The sequence below is a fragment of the Dendropsophus ebraccatus genome, chromosome 1 (assembly GCF_027789765.1).
Source record: "Dendropsophus ebraccatus isolate aDenEbr1 chromosome 1, aDenEbr1.pat, whole genome shotgun sequence".
Classification (NCBI taxonomy): domain Eukaryota; kingdom Metazoa; phylum Chordata; class Amphibia; order Anura; family Hylidae; genus Dendropsophus; species Dendropsophus ebraccatus.
Window position 1 is genome coordinate 1,866,785 of NC_091454.1, and position 22,862 is coordinate 1,889,646.

Here is a 22,862-nt window from a genome sequence, read left to right on the forward strand (position 1 = left end):
TGTTGTCCTTTTCCTCATCCTTTACCTTGTCCTCCTTCTCATCCTTCACCTTTTCCTACTCCTCATCCTCCACCTTGTCCTCATTCCTTACCTTGTCATCTTCGCATCTTTCATCTTGTCCTCCTCCTCTTCCTCCACCTTGTCCTTCTTCTCATCCTCAACCTTGCCTTCCTCCTCATACTCCACATTGTCCTCCTTCTCATTATCCACCTCCATGTTGTCCACCTTGTCTTCCTCCATCTTGTCCACCTTGTCCTCCTCCTCATCCTTGTCCTCCTCCTCATCCTTCACCTTTTCCTCCTCCCTCACCTTGTCCTTCTCCATCATCCTTCACCTTGACCTCCTTTATCTTCTCCTCCCCATCCTCTATCTTGTCCTCCTCCTCATCCTCCAGCTTGTTCTACCTCTAATCCTTCACCCTATATTCCTTGTCATCCACCACCTTGTCCTCCTCCTCATCCTTTACCTTGACCTCCTTCTCCACCTTCTTCTCCTTCTCATCCACTACCTTGTTCTTGTCCTCATCTACCACCTTGTCCTTCTCTCCTCATCTTTAACCTCATCCTTCACCTTGTCCTCCTCCTTCTCGTCCTCCTTCTAATCCTTCACCTTATCCTACTCCTCCACCTTGTCCTCCTCCTCTACCTTGTCCTGCTTCTCATCCTTCCCCTTCTCCTCCTCCTTGTCCTCCTCCTCCTCCACCTTGCCCATCTTCTCATCCTTTACCTTGTCCTCCTTCTTATAACTCTACTCCTCCTCCATCTAGTCCTTCTCATCCGCCACTTAGTCCTCCTTCCCATCCTTTACCTTGTCCTCCTTCTCCTTCTCATCCACCACCTTGTCTTCCTCAACCTTGCCCTCCTTATCTACCACCTTGTCCTCCTTCTCCTCCTCCATCTTGTCCTCCTTCTCCTCCTTGTCCTCCTCCATCTTGCCCTCCTCATCCACCACTTTGTCCTCCTCCTCATCCACCACCTTGTCCTTCTTCTCCTCCTCCTCCATCTTGTCCTCCTTCTCCTCCTCCATATTGCCCTCCTCATCCACCACCTTGTCCTCCTTCTCCTCCTCCTCCATCTTGTCCTCCTTCTCATCCTTGTCCTCCTCCATCTTGCCCTCCTCATCCGCCACCTTGTCCTGGTTCTCCTTTCCTCATTCTTGTCCTTCTCATCCTTGTCCTCCTCCATCTTGCCCTCCTCATCCACCACCTTGTCCTCCTCCTCATCCACCACCTTGTCCTCCTTCTCCTCCTCCATCTTGTCCTCCTTCTCATTCTTGTCCTCCTCCATCTTGTCCTCCTTCTCATCCTTGTCTTCCTCCATCTTGCTCTCCTCATCCACCACCTTGTCCTCCTTCTCCTCCTCCTCCATCTTGTCCTTCATCTCATCCTTGTCCTCCTCCATCTTGCCCTCCTCATCCACCACCTTGTCCTCCTCCTCTTCCTCCCCCATCTTGTCCTTCATTTCATCCTTGTCCTCCTCCAGCTTGCCCTCCTCATCCATCACCTTGTCCTCCTCCTCATCCACAATCTTGTCCTCCTTCTTCTCCTCCTCCACTTCCTCCTCCTCCTCCTCCATCTCATCCTTATCCTCCTCCATCTTGCCCTCCTCATCCATCACCTTGTCCTCCTCCTCCTTATCCACCACCTTGTCCTCCTCCTCATCCACCACCTTGTCCTCCTCCTCATCCACCATCTTGTCCTCCTTCTCCTCCTTCTCCTCCTCCTCCATCTCATCCTTGTCCTCTTCCATCTTGCCCTCCTTATCCACCACCTTGTCCTCCTCCTCATCCACCACCATGTCCTTCTCCTCATCCACCACCTTGTCCTCCTTCTCCTCCTCCTCCATCTTGTCCTTCTTCTCATCCTTATCCATCTCCAGCTTGCCCTCATCATCCAACACTTTGTCCCCCTATTCCTCCTCCTCCTCCTCCTCCTCCATCTTGTCCTCCATCTCATCCTTGTCCTCCTCCAGCTTGCCCTCCTTATCCACCACCTTGTCCTCCTCCTCCTCATCCACCACCTTGTCCTCCTCCTCATCCACCACCTTGTCCTCCTCCTCATCCACCACCTTGTCCTCCTTCTCCTCCTCCATCTTGTCCTCCTTCTCATCCTTGTCCTCCTCCATCTTGCCCTTCTCATTCACCACCGTGTCCTCCTCCAGCTTGCCCTCCTTATCCAGCACCTTGTCCTCCTCCTCATCCACCACCTTGTCCTTCTCCTCATCCACCACCTTGTCCTCCTCCTCCTTATCCACCACCTTGTCCTCCTCCTCATCCACCACCTTGTCCTCTTTTTCCTCCTCCTCAATCTTGTCCACCATTTCATCCTTGTCCTCCTCCATCTTGCGCTCCTCATCCACCACCTTGTCCTCCTTCTCCTCCTGCTTTTCCTCCTCCATCTTGTTCTCCATCTCATCCTTGTACTCCTCCATCTTGCCCTCCTTATCCACCACCTTGTCCTCCTCCTCCACCACCACCACCTTGTCCTCCTTCTCCTTCTCCTCCATCTTGGCCTTCTTCTCATCCTTACCCTCCTCCAGCTTGCCCTCTTCATCCACCACCTTGTCCTCCCTTTCCTTCTCCTCCTCCATCTTGTCCTCCATCTCAACCTTGTCCTCCTCCAGCTTGCCCTCCTTATCCACCACCTTGTCCTCCTCCTCATCCACTACCTTGTCCTTCTCCTCATCCACCACCTTGTCCTCCTTCTCCTCCTCCTCCATCTTGTCCTTCTTCTCATCCTTATCCATCTCCAGCTTGCCCTCCTCATCCACCACCTTGTCCTCCTTTTCCTCCTCCTCCTCCTCCTCCATCTTGTCCTCCATCTCTTCCTTGTCCTCCTCCATCTTGCCCTCCTCATCCACCACCTTGTCCTCCTCCTCTTCCTCCCCCATCTTGTCCTTCATTTCATCCTTGTCCTCCTCCAGCTTGCCCTCCTCATCCACCACCTTGTCCTCCTCCTCATCCACAATCTTGTCCTCCTTCTTCTCCTCCTCCACTTCCTCCTCCTCCTCCTCCATCTCATCCTTATCCTCCTCCATCTTGCCCTCCTCATCCATCACCTTGTCCTCCTCCTCCTTATCCACCACCTTGTCCTCCTCCTCATCCACCACCTTGTCCTCCTCCTCATCCACCATCTTGTCCTCCTTCTTCTCCTCCTCCACTTCCTCCTCCTCCTCCTCCATCTCATCCTTGTCCTCTTCCATCTTGCCCTCCTCATCCACCACCTTGTCCTCCTCCTCATCCACAATCTTGTCCTCCTTCTTCTCCTCCTCCTCTTCCTCCTCCTCCTCCTCCTCCTCTTCCTCCTCCTCCTCCATCTCATCCTTATCCTCCTCCATCTTGCCCTCCTCATCCACCACCTTGTCCTCCTCCTCATCCACAATCTTGTCCTCCTTCTTCTCCTCCTCCTCTTCCTCCTCCTCCTCCTCCTCCTCTTCCTCCTCCTCCTCCTCCATCTCATCCTTATCCTCCTCCATCTTGCCCTCCTCATCCACCACCTTGTCCTCCTTATCCTCCTTCGACATCGTGTCCTCCATCTCATTCTTGTCCTCCTCCATCTTGCCCTCCTTATCCACCACCTTGTCTTCCTCCTCATCCACCACCGTGTCCTCCTTCTCATCCACCACCTTGTCCTCTTTCTCCTCCTCCTCAATCTTGTCCTCCATTAAATCCTTGTCCTCCTCCATCTTGCGCTCCTCATCCACCACCTTGTCCTCCTTCTCCTCTTCCTTTTCCTCCTCCATCTTGTCCTCCATCTCATCCTTGTCCTCCTCCAGCTTGCCCTCCTCATCCACCACCTTGTCCTCCCTTTCCTCCTCCTCCTCCATCTTGTCCTCCATCTCAACCTTGTCCTCCTCCAGCTTGCCCTCCTTATCCACCACCTTGTCCTCCTCATCCACCACCTTGTCCTCCTCCTCATCCACCATCTTGTCCTCCTTCTCCTCCTCCTTCTCCTCCATCTCATCCTTGTCCTCTTCCATCTTGCCCTCCTTATCCACCACCATGTCCTCCTTCTCATCCTTGTCCTCCTCCATCTTGCCCTCCTCATCCACCACCTTGTCCTCCTCCTCATCCACCACCTTGTCCTCCTTCTTCTCCTCCTCCATCTCATCCTTGTCGTCCTCCATCTTGCCCTCTTTATCCACCACCTTGTCCTCCTCCTCATCCACCACCTTGTCCTTCTCCTCATCCACCACCTTGTCCTCCTTCTCCTCCTCCATCTTGTCCTTCTTCTCATCCTTATCCATCTCCAGCTTGCCCTCCTCATCCACCACCTTGTCCTCCTTTTCCTCCTCCTCCTCCTCCTTGTTCTCCTTCCCCTCCTCCTCCATCTTGTCCTCCTTCTCATCCTTGTTCTCCTCCAGCTTGCCCTCCTCATCCACCACCTTGTCCTCCTCCTCATCCAACATCATGTCCTCCTTCCCCTCCTCCTCCATCTTGTCCTCCATCTTATCCTTGTCCTCTTCCATCTTGCCCTCCTTATCCACCACCTTGTCCTCCTCCTCATCCACCACCATGTCCTTCTCCTCATCCACCACCTTGTCCTCCTTCTCCTCCTCCTCCATCTTGTCCTTCTTCTCATCCTTATCCATCTCCAGCTTGCCCTCATCATCCTGGAACAAATCAGTGTTGCACACCTCTCGCTAGTAGGTGCCCAGTGGGTTGTGGTTCTTCAACCAGGTATCCAACAAATAGTAAAATCCACGGCACTCAATGTTATGCAGAAGTGAAAAAGTTTATTTTACAGTGAGAAAGAATAATGTATACTCCGACCAATATGAGATACTATGCAATAGAGATCATAATAGTAAGGCAAGCTTTCGGCCCTTCCCGGACCTTCTTCAGGCTAAAGGATCTCGTTATGCAGTGTGTGGCTAGGCCTGGTGGAGTCTCCACCAGGCCTAGCCACACACTGCATAGCGAGATCCTTTAGCCTGAAGAAGGTCCGGGAAGGGCCGAAAGCTTGCCTTACTATTATGATCTCTATTGCATAGTATCTCATATTGGTCGGAGTATACATTATTCTTTCTCACTGTAAAATAAACTTTTTCACTTCTGCATAACATTGAGTGCCGTGGATTTTACTATTTGCCCTCATCATCCAACACTTTGTCCCCCTTTTCCTCCTCCTCCTCCTCCTCCATCTTGTCCTCCATCTCATCCTTGTCCTCCTCCAGCTTGCCCTCCTTATCCACCACCTTGTCCTCCTCCTCCTCATCCACCACCTTGTCCTCCTCCTCATCCACCACCTTGTCCTCCTCCTCATCCACCACCTTGTCCTCCTTCTCCTCCTCCATCTTGTCCTCCTTCTCATCCTTGTCCTCCTCCATCTTGCCCTTCTCATTCACCACCGTGTCCTCCTCCAGCTTGCCCTCCTTATCCAGCACCTTGTCCTCCTCCTCATCCACCACCTTGTCCTTCTCCTCATCCACCACCTTGTCCTCCTCCTCCTTATCCACCACCTTGTCCTCCTCCTCATCCACCACCTTGTCCTCTTTTTCCTCCTCCTCAATCTTGTCCACCATTTCATCCTTGTCCTCCTCCATCTTGCGCTCCTCATCCACCACCTTGTCCTCCTTCTCCTCCTGCTTTTCCTCCTCCATCTTGTTCTCCATCTCATCCTTGTACTCCTCCATCTTGCCCTCCTTATCCACCACCTTGTCCTCCTCCTCCACCACCACCACCTTGTCCTCCTTCTCCTTCTCCTCCATCTTGGCCTTCTTCTCATCCTTACCCTCCTCCAGCTTGCCCTCTTCATCCACCACCTTGTCCTCCCTTTCCTCCTCCTCCTCCATCTTGTCCTCCATCTCAACCTTGTCCTCCTCCAGCTTGCCCTCCTTATCCACCACCTTGTCCTCCTCCTCATCCACTACCTTGTCCTTCTCCTCATCCACCACCTTGTCCTCCTTCTCCTCCTCCTCCATCTTGTCCTTCTTCTCATCCTTATCCATCTCCAGCTTGCCCTCCTCATCCACCACCTTGTCCTCCTTTTCCTCCTCCTCCTCCTCCTCCATCTTGTCCTCCATCTCTTCCTTGTCCTCCTCCAGCTTGCCCTCCTTATCCACCACCTTGTCCTCCTCCTCCTTATCCACCACCTTGTCCTCCTTCTCATCCACCACCTTGTCCTCTTTTTCCTCCTCCTAAATCTTGTCCTCCATCTCATCCTTGTACTCCTCCATCTTGCCCTCCTTATCCACCACCTTGTCCTCCTCCTCCACCACCACCTTGTCCTCCTTCTCCTTCTCCTCCATCTTGGCCTTCTTCTCATCCTCACCCTCCACCAGCTTGCCCTCCTCATCCACCACCTTGTCCTCCCTTTCCTCCTCCTCCTCCATCTTGTCCTCCATCTCAACCTTGTCCTCCTCCAGCTTGCCCTCCTTATCCACCACCTTGTCCTCCTCCTCATTCACCACCTTGTCCTTCTCCTCATCCACCACCTTGTCCTCCTTCTCCTCCTCCTCCATCTTGTCCTTCTTCTCATCCTTATCCATCTCCAGCTTGCCCTCCTCATCCACCACCTTGTCCTCCTTTTCCTCCTCCTCATCCTCCTCCTCCTCCTCCTCCATCTTGTCCTCCATCTCATCCTTGTCCTCCTCCAGCTTGCCCTCCTTATCCACCACCTTGTCCTCCTCCTCCTTATCCACCACCTTGTCCTCCTCCTCATCCACCACCTTGTCCTCTTTTTCCTCCTCCTCAATCTTGTCCACCATTTCATCCTTGTCCTCCTCCATCTTGCGCTCCTCATCCACCACCTTGTCCTCCTTCTCCTCCTCCTTTTCCTCCTCCATCTTGTCCTCCATCTCATCCTTGTACTCCTCCATCTTGCCCTGCTTATCCACCACCTTGTCCTCCTCCTCCACCACCACCACCTTGTCCTCCTTCTCCTTCTCCTCCATCTTGGGCTTCTTCTCATCCTTACCCTCCTCCAGCTTGCCCTCCTCATCCACCACCTTGTCCTCCCTTTCCTCCTCCTCCTCCATCTTGTCCTCCATCTCAACCTTGTCCTCCTCCAGCTTGCCCTCCTTATCCACCACCTTGTCCTCCTCCTCATCCACCACCTTGTCCTCCTCCTCATCCACCATCTTGTCCTCCTTCTCCTCCTCCTCCTCCATCTCATCCTTGTCCTCTTCCATCTTGCCCTCCTTATCCACCACCATGTCCTCCTTCTCATCCTTGTCCTCCTGCATTTTGCCCTCCTCATCCACCACCCGGTCCTTCTCCTCATCCCCCACCTTGTCCTCCTCCTATTTCACCACCTTGTCCTCCTGCTCCTACTCCTCCATCTTGTCCTCCATCTCATCCTTGTCCTCCTCTATCTTGCCCTCCTCATCTACCACCTTGTCCTCCTCCTCATCCACCACCTTGTCCTCCTTCTTCTCCTCCTTCATCTTGTCCTCCATCTCATCCTTGTCCTTCTCCATCTTGTCCTTCTTTTTTCCTTGTCCTCCTCCTTTTTGCCCTCCTTATCCACCACCTTGCCTTCCTCCTCATCCACCACCTTGTCCTCCTCCTTCTTAACCACCTTGTCTTCCTCCTTCTCCTCCTCCTCCATCTTGTCCTCCATCTCATCCTTGTCCTCCTCCATCTTGCCCTCCTTATCCACCACCTTGTCTTCCTCCTCATCCACCACCGTGTCCTCCTTCTCATCCACCACCTTGTCCTCTTTCTCCTCCTCCTCAATCTTGTCCACCATTTCATCCTTGTCCTCCTCCATCTTGCGCTGCTCATCCACCACCTTGTCCTCCTTCTCCTGCTCCTTTTCCTCCTCCATCTTGTCCTCCATCTCATCCTTGTCCTCCTCCATCTTGCCCTTCTTATCCACCAACTTGTCCTCCTCCTACAACACCTTGTCCTCATCCTCATCCACCACCTTGTCCTCCTTCTCCTCCTCCTCCATCTTGTCCTCCTTCTCCTCCTCCTCCATCTTGTCCTTCTTCTCATCCTTATCCATCTCCAGCTTGCCCTCCTCATCCACCACCTTGTCCTCCTTTTCCTCCTCCTCCTCCTCCTCCATCTTTTCCTCCATCTCATCCTTGTCCTCCTCCAGCTTGCCCTCCTTATCCACCACCTTGTCCTCCTCCTCCTCCTCATCCACCACCTTGTCCTCCTCCTCATCCACCACCTTGTCCTCCTCCTCATCCACCACGTTGTCCTCCTTCTCCTCCTCCATCTTGTCCTCCTTCTCATCCTTGTGCTCCTCCATCTTGCCCTCCTCATCCACCACGTTGTCCTCCTCCTCATCCACCACCTTGTCCTCCTTCTCCTCCTCCATCTTGTCCTCCATCTCATCCTTGTCCTCCTCTATCTTGCCCTCCTTATCTACCACCTTGTCCTCCTCCTACACCACCTTGTCCTCCTCCTCATCCACCACCTTGTCCTCCTTCTCCTCCTCCTCCATCTTGTCCTCCTTCTCCTCCTCCTCCATCTTGTCCTTCTTCTCATCCTTATCCATCTCCAGCTTGCCCTCCTCATCCACCACCTTGTCCTCCTTTTCCTCCTCCACCTCCTTCTCCATCTTGTCCTCCATCTCATCCTTGTCCTCCTCCAGCTTGCCCTCCTTATCCATCACCTTGTCCTCCTCCTCCTCATCCACCACCTTGTCTTCCTCCTCATCCACCAACTTGTCCTCCTCCTTATCCACCACCTTGTCCTCCTCCTCATCCACCATCTTGTCTTCCTTCTCCTCCTCCTCCTCCATCTTGTCCTCCATCCGATCCTTGTTCTCCTCCATCTTGCCCTTTTCATAAACCACCTTGTCCTCCTCCTCATCCACTACCTTGTCCTCCTTCTCCATCTTGTCCTTCTTCTCATCCTTATCCTCCTCCAGCTTGCCCTCCTCATCCACCACCTTGTCCTCCTCCTCATTCACCACCTTGTCCTCCTCCTCATCCACCACCTTGTCCTCCTTCTTCATCTTGTCCTTCTTCTCATCCTTATCCTCCTCCAGCTTGCCCTCCTCATCCACCACCTTGTCCTCCTCCTCATCCACCACCTTGTCCACCTCCTCATCCACCACCTTATCCTCCTCCTCATCCACCACCTTGTCCTCCTCCTCATCCACTACCTTGTCCTCCTTCTCCTCCTCCTCCTCCATCTTGTCCTTCTTCTCATCCTTATCCTCCTCCATCTTGCCCTCCTCATCCACCACCTTGTCCTCCTCCTCATCCAACACCTTGTCCTCCTCCTCATCCACCACCTTGTCCTCCTTCTCCGCCTCCTTCACCTTGTCCTCCATCTCATCCTTGTCCTCCTCCATCTTGCCCTCCTTATCCACCACATTGTCCTCCTCCTCATTCACCACCTTGTCCTCCTTCTCCTGCTCCTCCTCCTCCATCTTGTCCTCCATCTCATCCTTGTCCTCCTCCATCTTGCCCTTCTTATCCACCAACTTGTCCTCCTCCTACACCACCTTGTCCTCCTCCTTATCCACCACCTTGTCCTCCTTCTCCTCCTCCTCCATCTTGTCCTCCTTCTCCTCCTCCTCCATCTTGTCCTTCTTCTCATCCTTATCCATCTCCAGCTTGCCCTCCTCATCCACCACCTTGTCCTCCTTTTCCTCCTCCTCCTCCTCCATCTTTTCCTCCATCTCATCCTTGTTCTCCTCCAGCTTGCCCTCCTCATCCACCACCTTGTCCTCCTCCTCATCCACCACCTTGTCCTCCTCCTCATCCACCACCTTGTCCTCCTTCTCCTCCTCCATCTTGTCCTACTTCTCATCCTTGTCCTCCTCCATCTTGCCCTCCTCATCCACCACGTTGTTGTCCTCCTCATCCACCACCTTGTCCTCCTTCTCCTCCTCCATCTTGTCCTCCATCTCATCCTTGTCCTCCTCCATCTTGCCCTCCTCCTACACCACCTTGTCCTCCTCCTCATCCACCACCTTGTCCTCCTCCTCATCCACCATCTTGTCTTCCTTTTCCTCCTCCTCCATCTTGTCCTCCATCTCATCCTTGTCCTCTTCCATCTTGCCCTCCTCATCCACCACCTTGTCCTTCTTCTCCTCCTCCTCTTCCTCCCCCATCTTGTCCTTCATCTCATCCTTGTCCTCCTCCATGTTGTCCTCCTTTTTATCCTTGTCCTCCTCCATTTTGCCCTCCTTATCCACCACCTTGTCTTCCTCCTCCTCCTCCATCTTGTCCTCCTCCTCCTACTCCTCCATCTTGTCCTCCATCTCATCCTTGTCCTCCTCCATCTTGCCCTCCTCATCCACCACCTTGTCCTCCTCCTCATCCACCACCTTGTCCTCCTCCTCATCCACCACCTTGTCCTCCTTCTCCTCCTCATCCACCACCTTGTCCTCCTTCTCCTCCTCATCCACCACCTTGTCCTCCTCCTCCTCCACCACCTTGTCTTCCCCCTTCTCCTCCTCCTCCATCTTGTCCTCCTCCTCCTCCTCCTCCATCTTGTCCTCCATCTCATCCTTGTCCTCCTCCATCTTGCCCTCCTCATCCACCACCTTGTCCTCCTCCTCATCCACCAACTTGTCCTCCTTCTCCTCCTCCTCCTCCATCTTGTCCTCCTCCTCCTCCTCCATCTTGCCCTCCTCATCCACCACCTTGTCCTCCTCCTCATCCACCACCTTGTCCTCCTTCTCCTCCTCCTCCATCTTGCCCTCCTCCTCCTCCGTCTTGCCCTCCTCATCCACCACCTTGTCCTCCTTCTCCTCCTCCTCCTCCTCCTCCTCCATCTTGCCCTCCTCTCCCTCCATCTTGCCCTCCTCATCCACCACCTTGTCCTCTTTTCTCGGCAGACGTTTCTGGTGGCTCTGTGTTTCTCGTATTTCGCGAAGGCGTTCTCTGGGAGTTACATGAAGAGCTCCATAACGCAGATTGAGCGCCGTTTTGACATTTCCTCCTCCACGGTGGGGATGGTTGACGGGAGCTTTGAGTTTGGTGAGTATTACTTCTTCCTCTTCTTCTCTCTCACGTTATTCTCTTTGTGATGTTTATTTTGCGCTCTTTCTTCCGTACAGGGAACCTGCTGGTCATCGCCTTTGTCAGTTACTTTGGGACAAATTTTCACAGACCTCGGATCATTGCTGCCGGGTGTTTTGTGATGTCATTAGGCAGTTTTCTCACAGCACTGCCGCACTTCTTCATGGGGCCGTATGTACTACACCAGTGTGCTGCATTATATCCTAACCCTGCCCTCCGCTGCTGCACTCACTATCATCATCTCTTTACAGGTATAAGTATGAATCAGCCAGGATGCACATGACTCCACCCAACAATATAACAGGCTCCGCCTACAGCGTCTCTCCGTGTCTGGCCAACGCAACACTGACAGATCCTATCAAAACAGGTGAGAAAGTGTCAGAATGTCACCTGCAGTCCTATGTAACACAACAAATAACAGGCAGTGATAACTCTCTGAGTACAAATAATGTAGTAGATATCACCTGCAGTCCCATGTAACATACCAGATAACACAGTGATACCTCTGAGTACAGATAATGTAGTAGATGTCACCTGCAGTCCTATGTAACAGCACAGATAACACAGTGATATCTCTGAGTACAGATAATGTAGTAGTCACCTGCAGTCCTATGTAACAGCACAGAAAACACAGTGATATCTCTGAGTACAGATAATGTAGTAGTCACCTGCAGTCCTATGTAACACCACAGATAACACAGTGATATCTCTAAGTACAGATAATGTAGTAGTCACCTGCAGTCCTATGTAACACCACAGATAACACAGTGATATCTCTGAGTACAGATAATGTAGTAGTCACCTGCAGTCCTATGTAACACCACAGATAACACAGTGATATCTCTGAGTACAGATCATGTAGTAGCTGTCACCTGCAGTCCCATGTAATGGTGTGTTCTCAGGGTGTGGGAAGGAGACGAGCTCGTACATATGGGTGTACGTCCTGATGGGGAATATGCTGCGAGGGATCGGAGAGACGCCGATTGCTCCTCTGGGAATCGCTTACATAGATGACTTCTCGGAGAAGCAGAACACAGCGCTGTATATAGGTAATGGTGATGTCACAGGGCAGCAGATAGCAGTAGTGGGGGGGTATATAGTGTATATAGGTAATGGTGATGTCACAGGGCAGCAGATAGCAGTAGTGGGGGGGGTATAGTGTATATAGTGTATATAGGTAATGGTGATGTCACAGGGCAGCAGATAGCAGTAGTGGGGGGGTATATAGTGTATATAGGTAATGGTGATGTCACAGGGCAGCAGATAGCAGTAGTGGGGGGGGTATAGTGTATATAGTGTATATAGGTAATGGTGATGTCACAGGGCAGCAGATAGCAGTAGTGGGGGGTATATAGTGTATACAGGTAATGGTGATGTCACAGGGCAGCAGATAGCAGTAGTGGGGGGGTATATAGTGTATATAGGTAATGGTGATGTCACAGGGCAGCAGATAGCAGTAGTGGGGGGGGGTATAGTGTATATAGTGTATATAGGTAATGGTGATGTCACAGGGCAGCAGATAGCAGTAGTGGGGGGTATATAGTGTATACAGGTAATGGTGATGTCACAGGGCAGCAGATAGCAGTAGTGTGGGGGGGTATATAGTGTATATAGGTAATGGTGATGTCACAGGGCAGCAGATAGCAGTAGTGGGGGGGGGGGTATATAGTGTATATAGGTAATGGTGATGTCACAGGGCAGCAGATAGCAGTAGTGGGGGGGGGGTATATAGTGTATATAGGTAATGGTGATGTCACAGGGCAGCAGATAGCAGTAGTGGGGGGTATATAGTGTATACAGGTAATGGTGATGTCACAGGGCAGCAGATAGCAGTAGTGGGGGGGGGGGGTATATAGTGTATATAGGTAATGGTGATGTCACAGGGCAGCAGATAGCAGTAGTGGGGGGTATATAGTGTATATAGGTAATTGTGATGTCACAGGGCAGCAGATAGCAGTAGTGGGGGGTATATAGTGTATATAGGTAATTGTGATGTCACAGGGCAGCAGATAGCAGTAGTGGGGGGGGGGGTATATAGTGTATATAGGTAATGGTGATGTCACAGGGCAGCAGATAGCAGTAGTGGGGGGGTATATAGTGTATACAGGTAATGGTGATGTCACAGGGCAGCAGATAGCAGTAGTGGGGGGTATATAGTGTATATAGGTAATGGTGATGTCACAGGGCAGCAGATAGCAGTAGTGGGGGGGTATATAGTGTATATAGGTAATGGCATACCTCCCAACCGTCCCGGATTTCGCGGGACAGTCCCGTTTTCGGGGTTCTGTCCCGCGGTCCCGGAACGGCCCCCCGTGTCCCGCATTATATGTGGCCCCAGCGAAAAAAACAATAAACCAGTAACTCACCTGTCCGCCGGTCCCAGCAGCTCCTCTCCCGGCAGAGCGTGCACTCCCGTCATCCTCCGGGGCGGGCAGCGGGGTACAGAGACACTGACTGTGCCGGAAGTGACCTGCAGCCTCCATCATGAATTACTTCCGGCACAGTCAGTGTCTCTGTACCCCGCTGCCCGCCCCGGAGGATGACGGGAGTGCGCGCTCTGCCGGGAGAGGAGCTGCTGGGACCGGCGGACAGGTGAGTTACTGGTTTATTGTTTTTTCCGCTGGGGCCACACTAATGGGGGGTATTGGCTACTATGTGGGGCATATATGGGGGATTGGCTACTATGTGGGGCACTATATGGGGGGCATTGGCTACTATATGGGGCACTATATGGGGGATTGGCTACTATGTGGGGCATATATGGGGGATTGGCTACTATGTGGACACTATATGGGGGGCATTGGCTACTATATGGGGCACTATATGGGGGATTGGCTACTATATGGGGCATATATGGAGGGATTGGCTACTATGTGGGGCACTATATGGGGATAGGCTACTATGTGGGGCACTATATGGGGATTGGCTACTATGTGGGGCACTATATGGGGATTGGATACTATGTGGGGCACTATATGGGGATTGGCTACTATGTGGGGCACTATATGGGGATTGGCTACTATGTGGGGCACTATGTGGGGATTGGCTACTATGTGGGGCACTATGTGGGGATTGGCTACTATGTGGGGCACTATATGGGGATTGGCTACTATATGGGGGATTGGATACTATGTGGGGCATATATGGGGGATTGGCTACTATGTGGGGCACTATATGGGGGATTGGCTACTATGTGGGGCACTATATGGGGGATTGGCTACTATGTGGGGCACTATATGGGGGATTGGCTACTATGTGGGGCACTATATGGGGATTGGCTACTATGTGGGGCACTATAAGGGGGGATTGGCTACTATGTGGGCATATATGGGGGATTGGCTACTATGTGGGCACTATATGGGGGCATTGGCTACTATGTGGGGCACTATATGGGGGATTGGCTACTATGTGGGGCACTATATGGGGGCATTGGCTACTATGTGGGGCACTATATGGGGGATTGGATAATATGGGGCACTATATGGGGATTGGCTACTATGTGGGCACTATATGGGGGGATTGGCTACTATGTGGGGCACTATATGGGGATTGGCTACTATGTGGGCACTATATGGGGGGATTGGCTACTATGTGGGGTACTATATGGGGATTGGCTACTATGTGGGGCACTATATGAGGGCATTGGCTACTATGTAGGGCACTATATGGGGGCATTGGCTACTATGTGGGGCACTATATGGGGGCATAGGCTACTATGTGGGGCTCTATATGGGGGCATTGGATACTATGTGGGGCACTATATGGGGGCACTATATGGGGGCATTGGATACTATGTGGGGCACTATAATGGGGGATTGGATACTATATAGGGCATTTTTGGTGGAATTGGATACTGTATAGGGAACTATTCAGTCAGCAGCATGTGGTGACTGTAGGGGAGTGGCTATGGAGGGTTGCTATGAGGGCGTGGCTATGGAGGGTTGCTATGGGGGCGTGGCTATGGGGACCGCGGCGCACATGTCCCTCTTTGCTCTTTGCAAAAGTTGGGAGGTATGGGTAATGGTGATGTCACAGGGCAGCAGATAGCAGTAGTGGGGGGTATATAGTGTATATAGGTAATGGTGATGTCACAGGGCAGCAGATAGCAGTAGTGGGGGGGTATATAGTGTATATAGGTAATGGTGATGTCACAGGGCAGCAGATAGCAGTAGTGGGGGGGGTATATAGTGTATATAGGTAATGGTGATGTCACAGGGCAGCAGATAGCAGTAGTGGGGGGGTATATAGTGTATATAGTGTATATAGGTAATGGTGATGTCACAGGGCAGCAGATAGCAGTAGTGGGGGGGTATATAGTGTATATAGGTAATGGTGATGTCACAGGGCAGCAGATAGCAGTAGTGGGGGGGGTATATAGTGTATATAGTGTATATAGGTAATGGTGATGTCACAGGGCAGCAGATAGCAGTAGTGGGGGGGTATATAGTGTATATAGGTAATGGTGATGTCACAGGGCAGCAGATAGCAGTAGTGGGGGGGTATAGTGTATATAGTGTATATAGGTAATGGTGATGTCACAGGGCAGCAGATAGCAGTAGTGTGGGGGGGTATATAGTGTATATAGGTAATGGTGATGTCACAGGGAAGCAGATAGCAGTAGTGGGGGGTATATAGTGTATATAGTGTATATAGGTAATGGTGATGTCACAGGGCAGCAGATAGCAGTAGTGGGGGGTATATAGTGTATATAGGTAATGGTGATGTCACAGGGCAGCAGATAGCAGTAGTGGGGGGGTATATAGTGTATATAGGTAATGGTGATGTCACAGGGCAGCAGATAGCAGTAGTGGGGGGGGTATATAGTGTATATAGGTAATGGTGATGTCACAGGGCAGTAGATAGCAGTAGTGGGGGGGGGGGGTATATAGTGTATATAGGTAATGGTGATGTCACAGGGAAGCAGATAGCAGTAGTGGGGGGGTATATAGTGTATATAGGTAATGGTGATGTCACAGGGCAGCAGATAGCAGTAGAGGGGGGGGTATATAGTGTATATAGGTAATGGTGATGTCACAGGGCAGCAGATAGCAGTAGTGTGGGGGGTATATAGTGTATATAGGTAATGGTGATGTCACAGGGCAGCAGATAGCAGTAGTGTGGGGGTATATAGTGTATATAGGTAATGGTGATGTCACAGGGCAGCAGATAGCAGTAGTGGGGGGGGTATATAGTGTATATAGGTAATGGTGATGTCACAGGGCAGCAGATAGCAGTAGTGGGGGGGGTATATAGTGTATATAGGTAATGGTGATGTCACAGGGCAGCAGATAGCAGTAGTGGGGGGGTATAGTGTATATAGTGTATATAGGTAATGGTGATGTCACAGGGCAGCAGATAGCAGTAGTGGGGGGGTATATAGTGTATATAGTGTATATAGGTAATGGTGATGTCACAGGGCAGCAGATAGCAGTAGTGGGGGGGGTATATAGTGTATATAGGTAATGGTGATGTCACAGGGCAGCAGATAGCAGTAGTGTGGGGGGGTATATAGTGTATATAGGTAATGGTGATGTCACAGGGCAGCAGATAGCAGTAGTGGGGGGGGTATAGTGTATATAGTGTATATAGGTAATGGTGATGTCACAGGGCAGCAGATAGCAGTAGTGGGGGGGGGTATAGTGTATATAGTGTATATAGGTAATGGTGATGTCACAGGGCAGCAGATAGCAGTAGTGGGGGGGGGTATATAGTGTATATAGGTAATGGTGATGTCACAGGGCAGCAGATAGCAGTAGTGGGGGGGTATATAGTGTATATAGGTAATGGTGATGTCACAGGGCAGCAGATAGCAGTAGTGGGGGGGGGTATATAGTGTATATAGGTAATGGTGATGTCACAGGGCAGCAGATAGCAGTAGTGGGGGGGGGGTATATAGTGTATATAGGTAATGGTGATGTCACAGGGCAGCAGATAGCAGTAGTGGGGGGGTATATAGTGTATACAGGTAATGGTGATGTCACAAGGCAGCAGATAGCAGTAGTGGGGGGGTATAGTGTATATAGTGTATATAGGTAATGGTGATGTCACAGGGCAGCAGATAGCAGTAGTGGGGGGGTATAGTGTATATAGTGTATATAGGTAATGGTGATGTCACAGGGCAGCAGATAGCAGTAGTGGGGGGGGTATATAGTGTATACAGGTAATGGTGATGTCACAAGGCAGCAGATAGCAGTAGTGGGGGGGTATAGTGTATATAGTGTATACAGGTAATGGTGATGTCACAAGGCAGCAGATAGCAGTAGTGGGGGGGGTATAGTGTATATAGTGTATATAGGTAATGGTGATGTCACAAGGCAGCAGATAGCAGTAGTGGGGGGGGTATAGTGTATATAGTGTATATAGGTAAAGGTGATGTCACAGGGCAGCAGATAGCAGTAGTGTGGGGGGGTATATAGTGTATATAGGTAATGGTGATGTCACAGGGCAGCAGATAGCAGTAGTGGGGGGGTATATAGTGTATATAGTGTATATAGGTAATGGTGATGTCACAGGGCAGCAGATAGCAGTAGTGTGGGGGGGTATATAGTGTATATAGGTAATGGTGATGTCACAGGGCAGCAGATAGCAGTAGTGGGGGGGGGGGTATATAGTGTATATAGGTAATGGTGATGTCACAGGGCAGCAGATAGCAGTAGTGGGGGGGTATATAGTGTATATAGGTAATGGTGATGTCACAGGGCAGCAGATAGCAGTAGTGGGGGGTATATAGTGTATATAGGTAATGGTGATGTCACAGGGCAGCAGATAGCAGTAGTGGGGGGGTATATAGTGTATATAGGTAATGGTGATGTCACAGGGCAGCAGATAGCAGTAGTGTGGGGGGTATATAGTGTATATAGGTAATGGTGATGTCACAGGGCAGCAGATAGCAGTAGTGGGGGGTATTAGTGTATAGTGTATATAGGTAATGGTGATGTCACAGGGCAGCAGATAGCAGTAGTGTGGGGGGTATATAGTGTATACAGGTAATGGTGATGTCACAGGGCAGCAGATAGCAGTAGTGGGGGGGTATATAGTGTATACAGGTAATGGTGATGTCACAGGGCAGCAGATAGCAGTAGTGGGGGGGGGTATATAGTGTATATAGGTAATGGTGATGTCACAGGGCAGCAGATAGCAGTAGTGGGGGGGGTATATAGTGTATATAGGTAATGGTGATGTCACAGGGCAGCAGATAGCAGTAGTGGGGGGGTATAGTGTATATAGTGTATATAGGTAATGGTGATGTCACAGGGCAGCAGATAGCAGTAGTGGGGGGGTATATAGTGTATATAGGTAATGGTGATGTCACAGGGCAGCAGATAGCAGTAGTGGGGGGGTATATAGTGTATATAGGTAATGGTGATGTCACAGGGCAGCAGATAGCAGTAGTGGGGGGGGTATATAGTGTATACTAGGTAATGGTGATGTCACAGGGCAGCAGATAGCAGTAGTGGGGGGGGTATATAGTGTATATAGGTAATGGTGATGTCACAGGGCAGCAGATAGCAGTAGTGGGGGGTATAGTGTATATAGTGTATATAGGTAATGGTGATGTCACAGGGCAGCAGATAGCAGTAGTGGGGGGGTATATAGTGTATATAGGTAATGGTGATGTCACAGGGCAGCAGATAGCAGTAGTGGGGGGGGTATATAGTGTATACTAGGTAATGGTGATGTCACAGGGCAGCAGATAGCAGTAGTGGGGGGGGTATATAGTTGTATATAGGTAATGGTGATGTCACAGGGCAGCAGATAGCAGTAGTGGGGGGGTATATAGTGTATATAGGTAATGGTGATGTCACAGGGCAGCAGATAGCAGTAGTGGGGGTATATAGTGTATATAGGTAATGGTGATGTCACAGGGCAGCAGATGCAGTAGTGGGGGGGTATATAGTGTATATAGTGTATATAGGTAATGGTGATGTCACAGGGCAGCAGATAGCAGTAGTGGGGGGGGTATATAGTGTATAATAGGTAATGGTGATGTCACAGGGCCAGCAGATAGCAGTAGTGGGGGGGTATATAGTGTATACAGGTAATGGTGATGTCACAGGGCAGCAGATAGCAGTAGTGGGGGGTATATAGTGTATATAGGTAATGGTGATGTCACAGGGCAGCAGATAGCAGTAGTGGGGGGTATATAGTGTATATAGGTAATGGTGATGTCACAGGGCAGCAGATAGCAGTAGTGGGGGGGGTATATAGTGTATATAGGTAATGGTGATGTCACAGGGCAGCAGATAGCGAGTAGTGGGGGGGGTATATAGTGTTATATAGTGTATATGGTAATGGTGATGTCACAGGGCAGCAGATAGCAGTAGTGGGGGGGTATATAGTGTATATAGGTAATGGTGATGTCACAGGGCAGCAGATAGCAGTAGTGGGGGGTATATAGTGTATACAGGTAATGGTGATGTCACAGGGCAGCAGATAGCAGTAGTGGGGGGGGGGGTATAGTGTATATAGTGTATATAGGTAATGGTGATGTCACAGGGCAGCAGATAGCAGTAGTGGGGGGTATATAGTGTATATAGTGTATATAGGTAATGGTGATGTCACAGGGCAGCAGATAGCAGTAGTGGGGGGTATATAGTGTATATAGGTAATGGTGATGTCACAGGGCAGCAGATAGCAGTAGTGGGGGGGGGGGTATATAGTGTATATAGGTAATGGTGATGTCACAGGGCAGCAGATAGCAGTAGTGGGGGGGTATAGTGTATATAGTGTATATAGGTAATGGTGATGTCACAGGGCAGCAGATAGCAGTAGTGGGGGGGTATATAGTGTATATAGGTAATGGTGATGTCACAGGGCAGCAGATAGCAGTAGTGGGGGGGTATAGTGTATATAGGTAATGGTGATGTCACAGGGCAGCAGATAGCAGTAGTGGGGGGGTATATAGTGTATATAGGTAATGGTGATGTCACAGGGCAGCAGATAGCAGTAGTGGGGGGTATATAGTGTATATAGGTAATGGTGATGTCACAGGGCAGCAGATAGCAGTAGTGGGGGGTATATAGTGTATATAGGTAATGGTGATGTCACAGGGCAGCAGATAGCAGTAGTGGGGGGGGTATATAGTGTATATAGGTAATGGTGATGTCACAGGGCAGCAGATAGCAGTAGTGGGGGGGTATAGTGTATATAGTGTATACAGGTAATGGTGATGTCACAGGGCAGCAGATAGCAGTAGTGGGGGGGTATATAGTGTATATAGTGTATATAGGTAATGGTGATGTCACAGGGCAGCAGATAGCAGTAGTGGGGGGGTATAGTGTATATAGGTAATGGTGATGTCACAGGGCAGCAGATAGCAGTAGTGGGGGGGGTATATAGTGTATATAGTGTATATAGGTAATGGTAATGTCACAGGGCAGCAGATAGCAGTAGTGGGGGGGTATAGTGTATATAGTGTATATAGGTAATGGTGATGTCACAGGGCAGCAGATAGCAGTAGTGGGGGGGTATATAGTGTATACAGGTAATGGTGATGTCACAGGGCAGCAGATAGCAGTAGTGGGGGGGGGGTATATAGTGTATATAGGTAATGGTGATGTCACAGGGCAGCTGATAGCAGTAGTGGGGGGGTATATAGTGTATATAGTGTATATAGGTAATGGTGATGTCACAGGGCAGCAGATAGCAGTAGTGGTGGGTATATAGTGTATATAGGTAATGGTGATGTCACAGGGCAGCAGATAGCAGTAGTGGGGGGGTATAGTGTATATAGGTAATGGTGATGTCACAGGGCAGCAGATAGCAGTAGTGGGGGGGTATAGTGTATATAGTGTATATAGGTAATGGTGATGTCACAGGGCAGCAGATAGCAGTAGTGGGGGGTATATAGTGTATATAGGTAATGGTGATGTCACAGGGCAGCAGATAGCAGTAGTGTGGGGGGGTATATAGTGTATATAGGTAATGGTGATGTCACAGGGCAGCAGATAGCAGTAGTGGGGGGTATATAGTGTATACAGGTAATGGTGATGTCACAGGGCAGCAGATAGCAGTAGTGTGGGGGGGGGGGGGGTATATAGTGTATACAGGTAATGGTGATGTCACAGGGCAGCAGATAGCAGTAGTGGGGGGTATATAGTGTATACAGGTAATGGTGATGTCACAGGGCAGCAGATAGCAGTAGTGGGGGGTATATAGTGTATACAGGTAATGGTGATGTCACAGGGCAGCAGATAGCAGTAGTGGGGGGGTATATAGTGTATATAGGTAATGGTGATGTCACAGGGCAGCAGATAGCAGTAGTGGGGGGGTATAGTGTATATAGGTAATGGTGATGTCACAGGGCAGCAGATAGCAGTAGTGGGGGGTATATAGTGTATATAGGTAATGGTGATGTCACAGGGCAGCAGATAGCAGTAGTGTGGGGGGGTATATAGTGTATATAGGTAATGGTGATGTCACAGGGCAGCAGATAGCAGTAGTGGGGGGGGTATAGTGTATATAGTGTATATAGGTAATGGTGATGTCACAGGGCAGCAGATAGCAGTAGTGGGGGGGGGGGGTATATAGTGTATATAGGTAATGGTGATGTCACAGGGCAGCAGATAGCAGTATTGGGGGGGTATAGTGTATATAGTGTATATAGGTAATGGTGATGTCACAGGGCAGCAGATAGCAGTAGTGTGGGGGGGTATATAGTGTATATAGGTAATGGTGATGTCACAGGGCAGCAGATAGCAGTAGTGGGGGGGTATATAGTGTATATAGTGTATATAGGTAATGGTGATGTCACAGGGCAGCAGATAGCAGTAGTGGGGGGGGGGTATATAGTGTATATAGGTAATGGTGATGTCACAGGGCAGCAGATAGCAGTAGTGGGGGGTATATAGTGTATATAGGTAATGGTGATGTCACAGGGCAGCAGATAGCAGTAGTGGGGGGGTATATAGTGTATACGGGTAATGGTGATGTCACAGGGCAGCAGATAGCAGTAGTGGGGGGGGGGGGGAGGTTATAATAAAGTCCATAGTGATTATTATTGTGGTGATTTAACCCCTTCCTCTGTCTTCTCCTCCAGCTTTTCTGCACACGGCCGCAATGTTTGGCCCAATGACGGGGTTCACACTCAGCTCAGTATTCGCCAAGCTTTACGTTGATATCGGATTCGTGGACCTGGGTGAGTTTACAGACATGATATATAACAAAGTGAATCCCCCGATCCTCAGAGGGTCCAGGGTCTGCACAGCCGGAGGGGGGGTCACAGATCTCCTGGCAGGGGGTTATAATGATAGAATGGTAATAATAAGGGAGGGGCCTTACATAACGCTCCTTGCATCAAAATCCTTGATGCTCCTTCATTCCACTGGGGGTAGAACCCAAGGACGACCCAAAGACGGACGACCCAAAGACGGACGACCCAAAGACGGACGAAACCAAAGACGGACGACCCAAAGACGGACGACCCAAAGACGGACGACCCAAAGACGGACGAAACCAAAGACGGACGACCCAAAGACGGACGAAACCAAAGACGGACGACCCAAAGACCACCTGCTGGTTCAGTAGGATGTTATAAGCCTTCATGTTACTGACTGAAAAACCCCCTCAGAGAGAAGAGAAGGGGAAGAGGTTACTGATGCACTGACTGATGGGTGAGCAGAAAGGAGACAAACAGCAGTACAGAAAGGAAAGGGTTACACTAAGCTCTGAGCTCCTGCTGCACCTACACAGCCCAGGCTGCCCTCCTCCTCCTCATCCAGCCCCTCCCCCACTTCTCCCATTCTGTCTCTGCACTATCCAGCCCCTCCCCCACTTCTCTTCTGTCTCTGCACTATCCAGCCCCTCCCCCCTTCTCCTCTTCTGTCTCTGTACTATCCAGCCCCCCCACTTCTCCTCTTCTGTCTCTGCACTATCCAGCCCCTCCCCCACTTCTCCTCTTCTGTCTCTGCACTATCCAGCCCCTCCCCCACT

General features: G+C 50.6%; 1 protein-coding gene across 1 annotated transcript in view; it reads left to right on the plus strand.

Annotated features, from left to right (window-relative positions):
• LOC138786704 (solute carrier organic anion transporter family member 1C1-like) overlaps positions 1 to 22,862 on the plus strand; it is a 59,691-nt gene that overhangs the window by 11,280 nt on the left and 25,549 nt on the right. Inside the window, exons 3-7 of the mRNA XM_069963695.1 lie at positions 10,748 to 10,889; positions 10,970 to 11,102; positions 11,183 to 11,298; positions 11,834 to 11,980; positions 21,970 to 22,068. Of these exons, the coding sequence (XP_069819796.1) occupies positions 10,748 to 10,889; positions 10,970 to 11,102; positions 11,183 to 11,298; positions 11,834 to 11,980; positions 21,970 to 22,068 (637 nt within the window). The remainder of the gene's footprint in view (positions 1 to 10,747; positions 10,890 to 10,969; positions 11,103 to 11,182; positions 11,299 to 11,833; positions 11,981 to 21,969; positions 22,069 to 22,862) is intronic.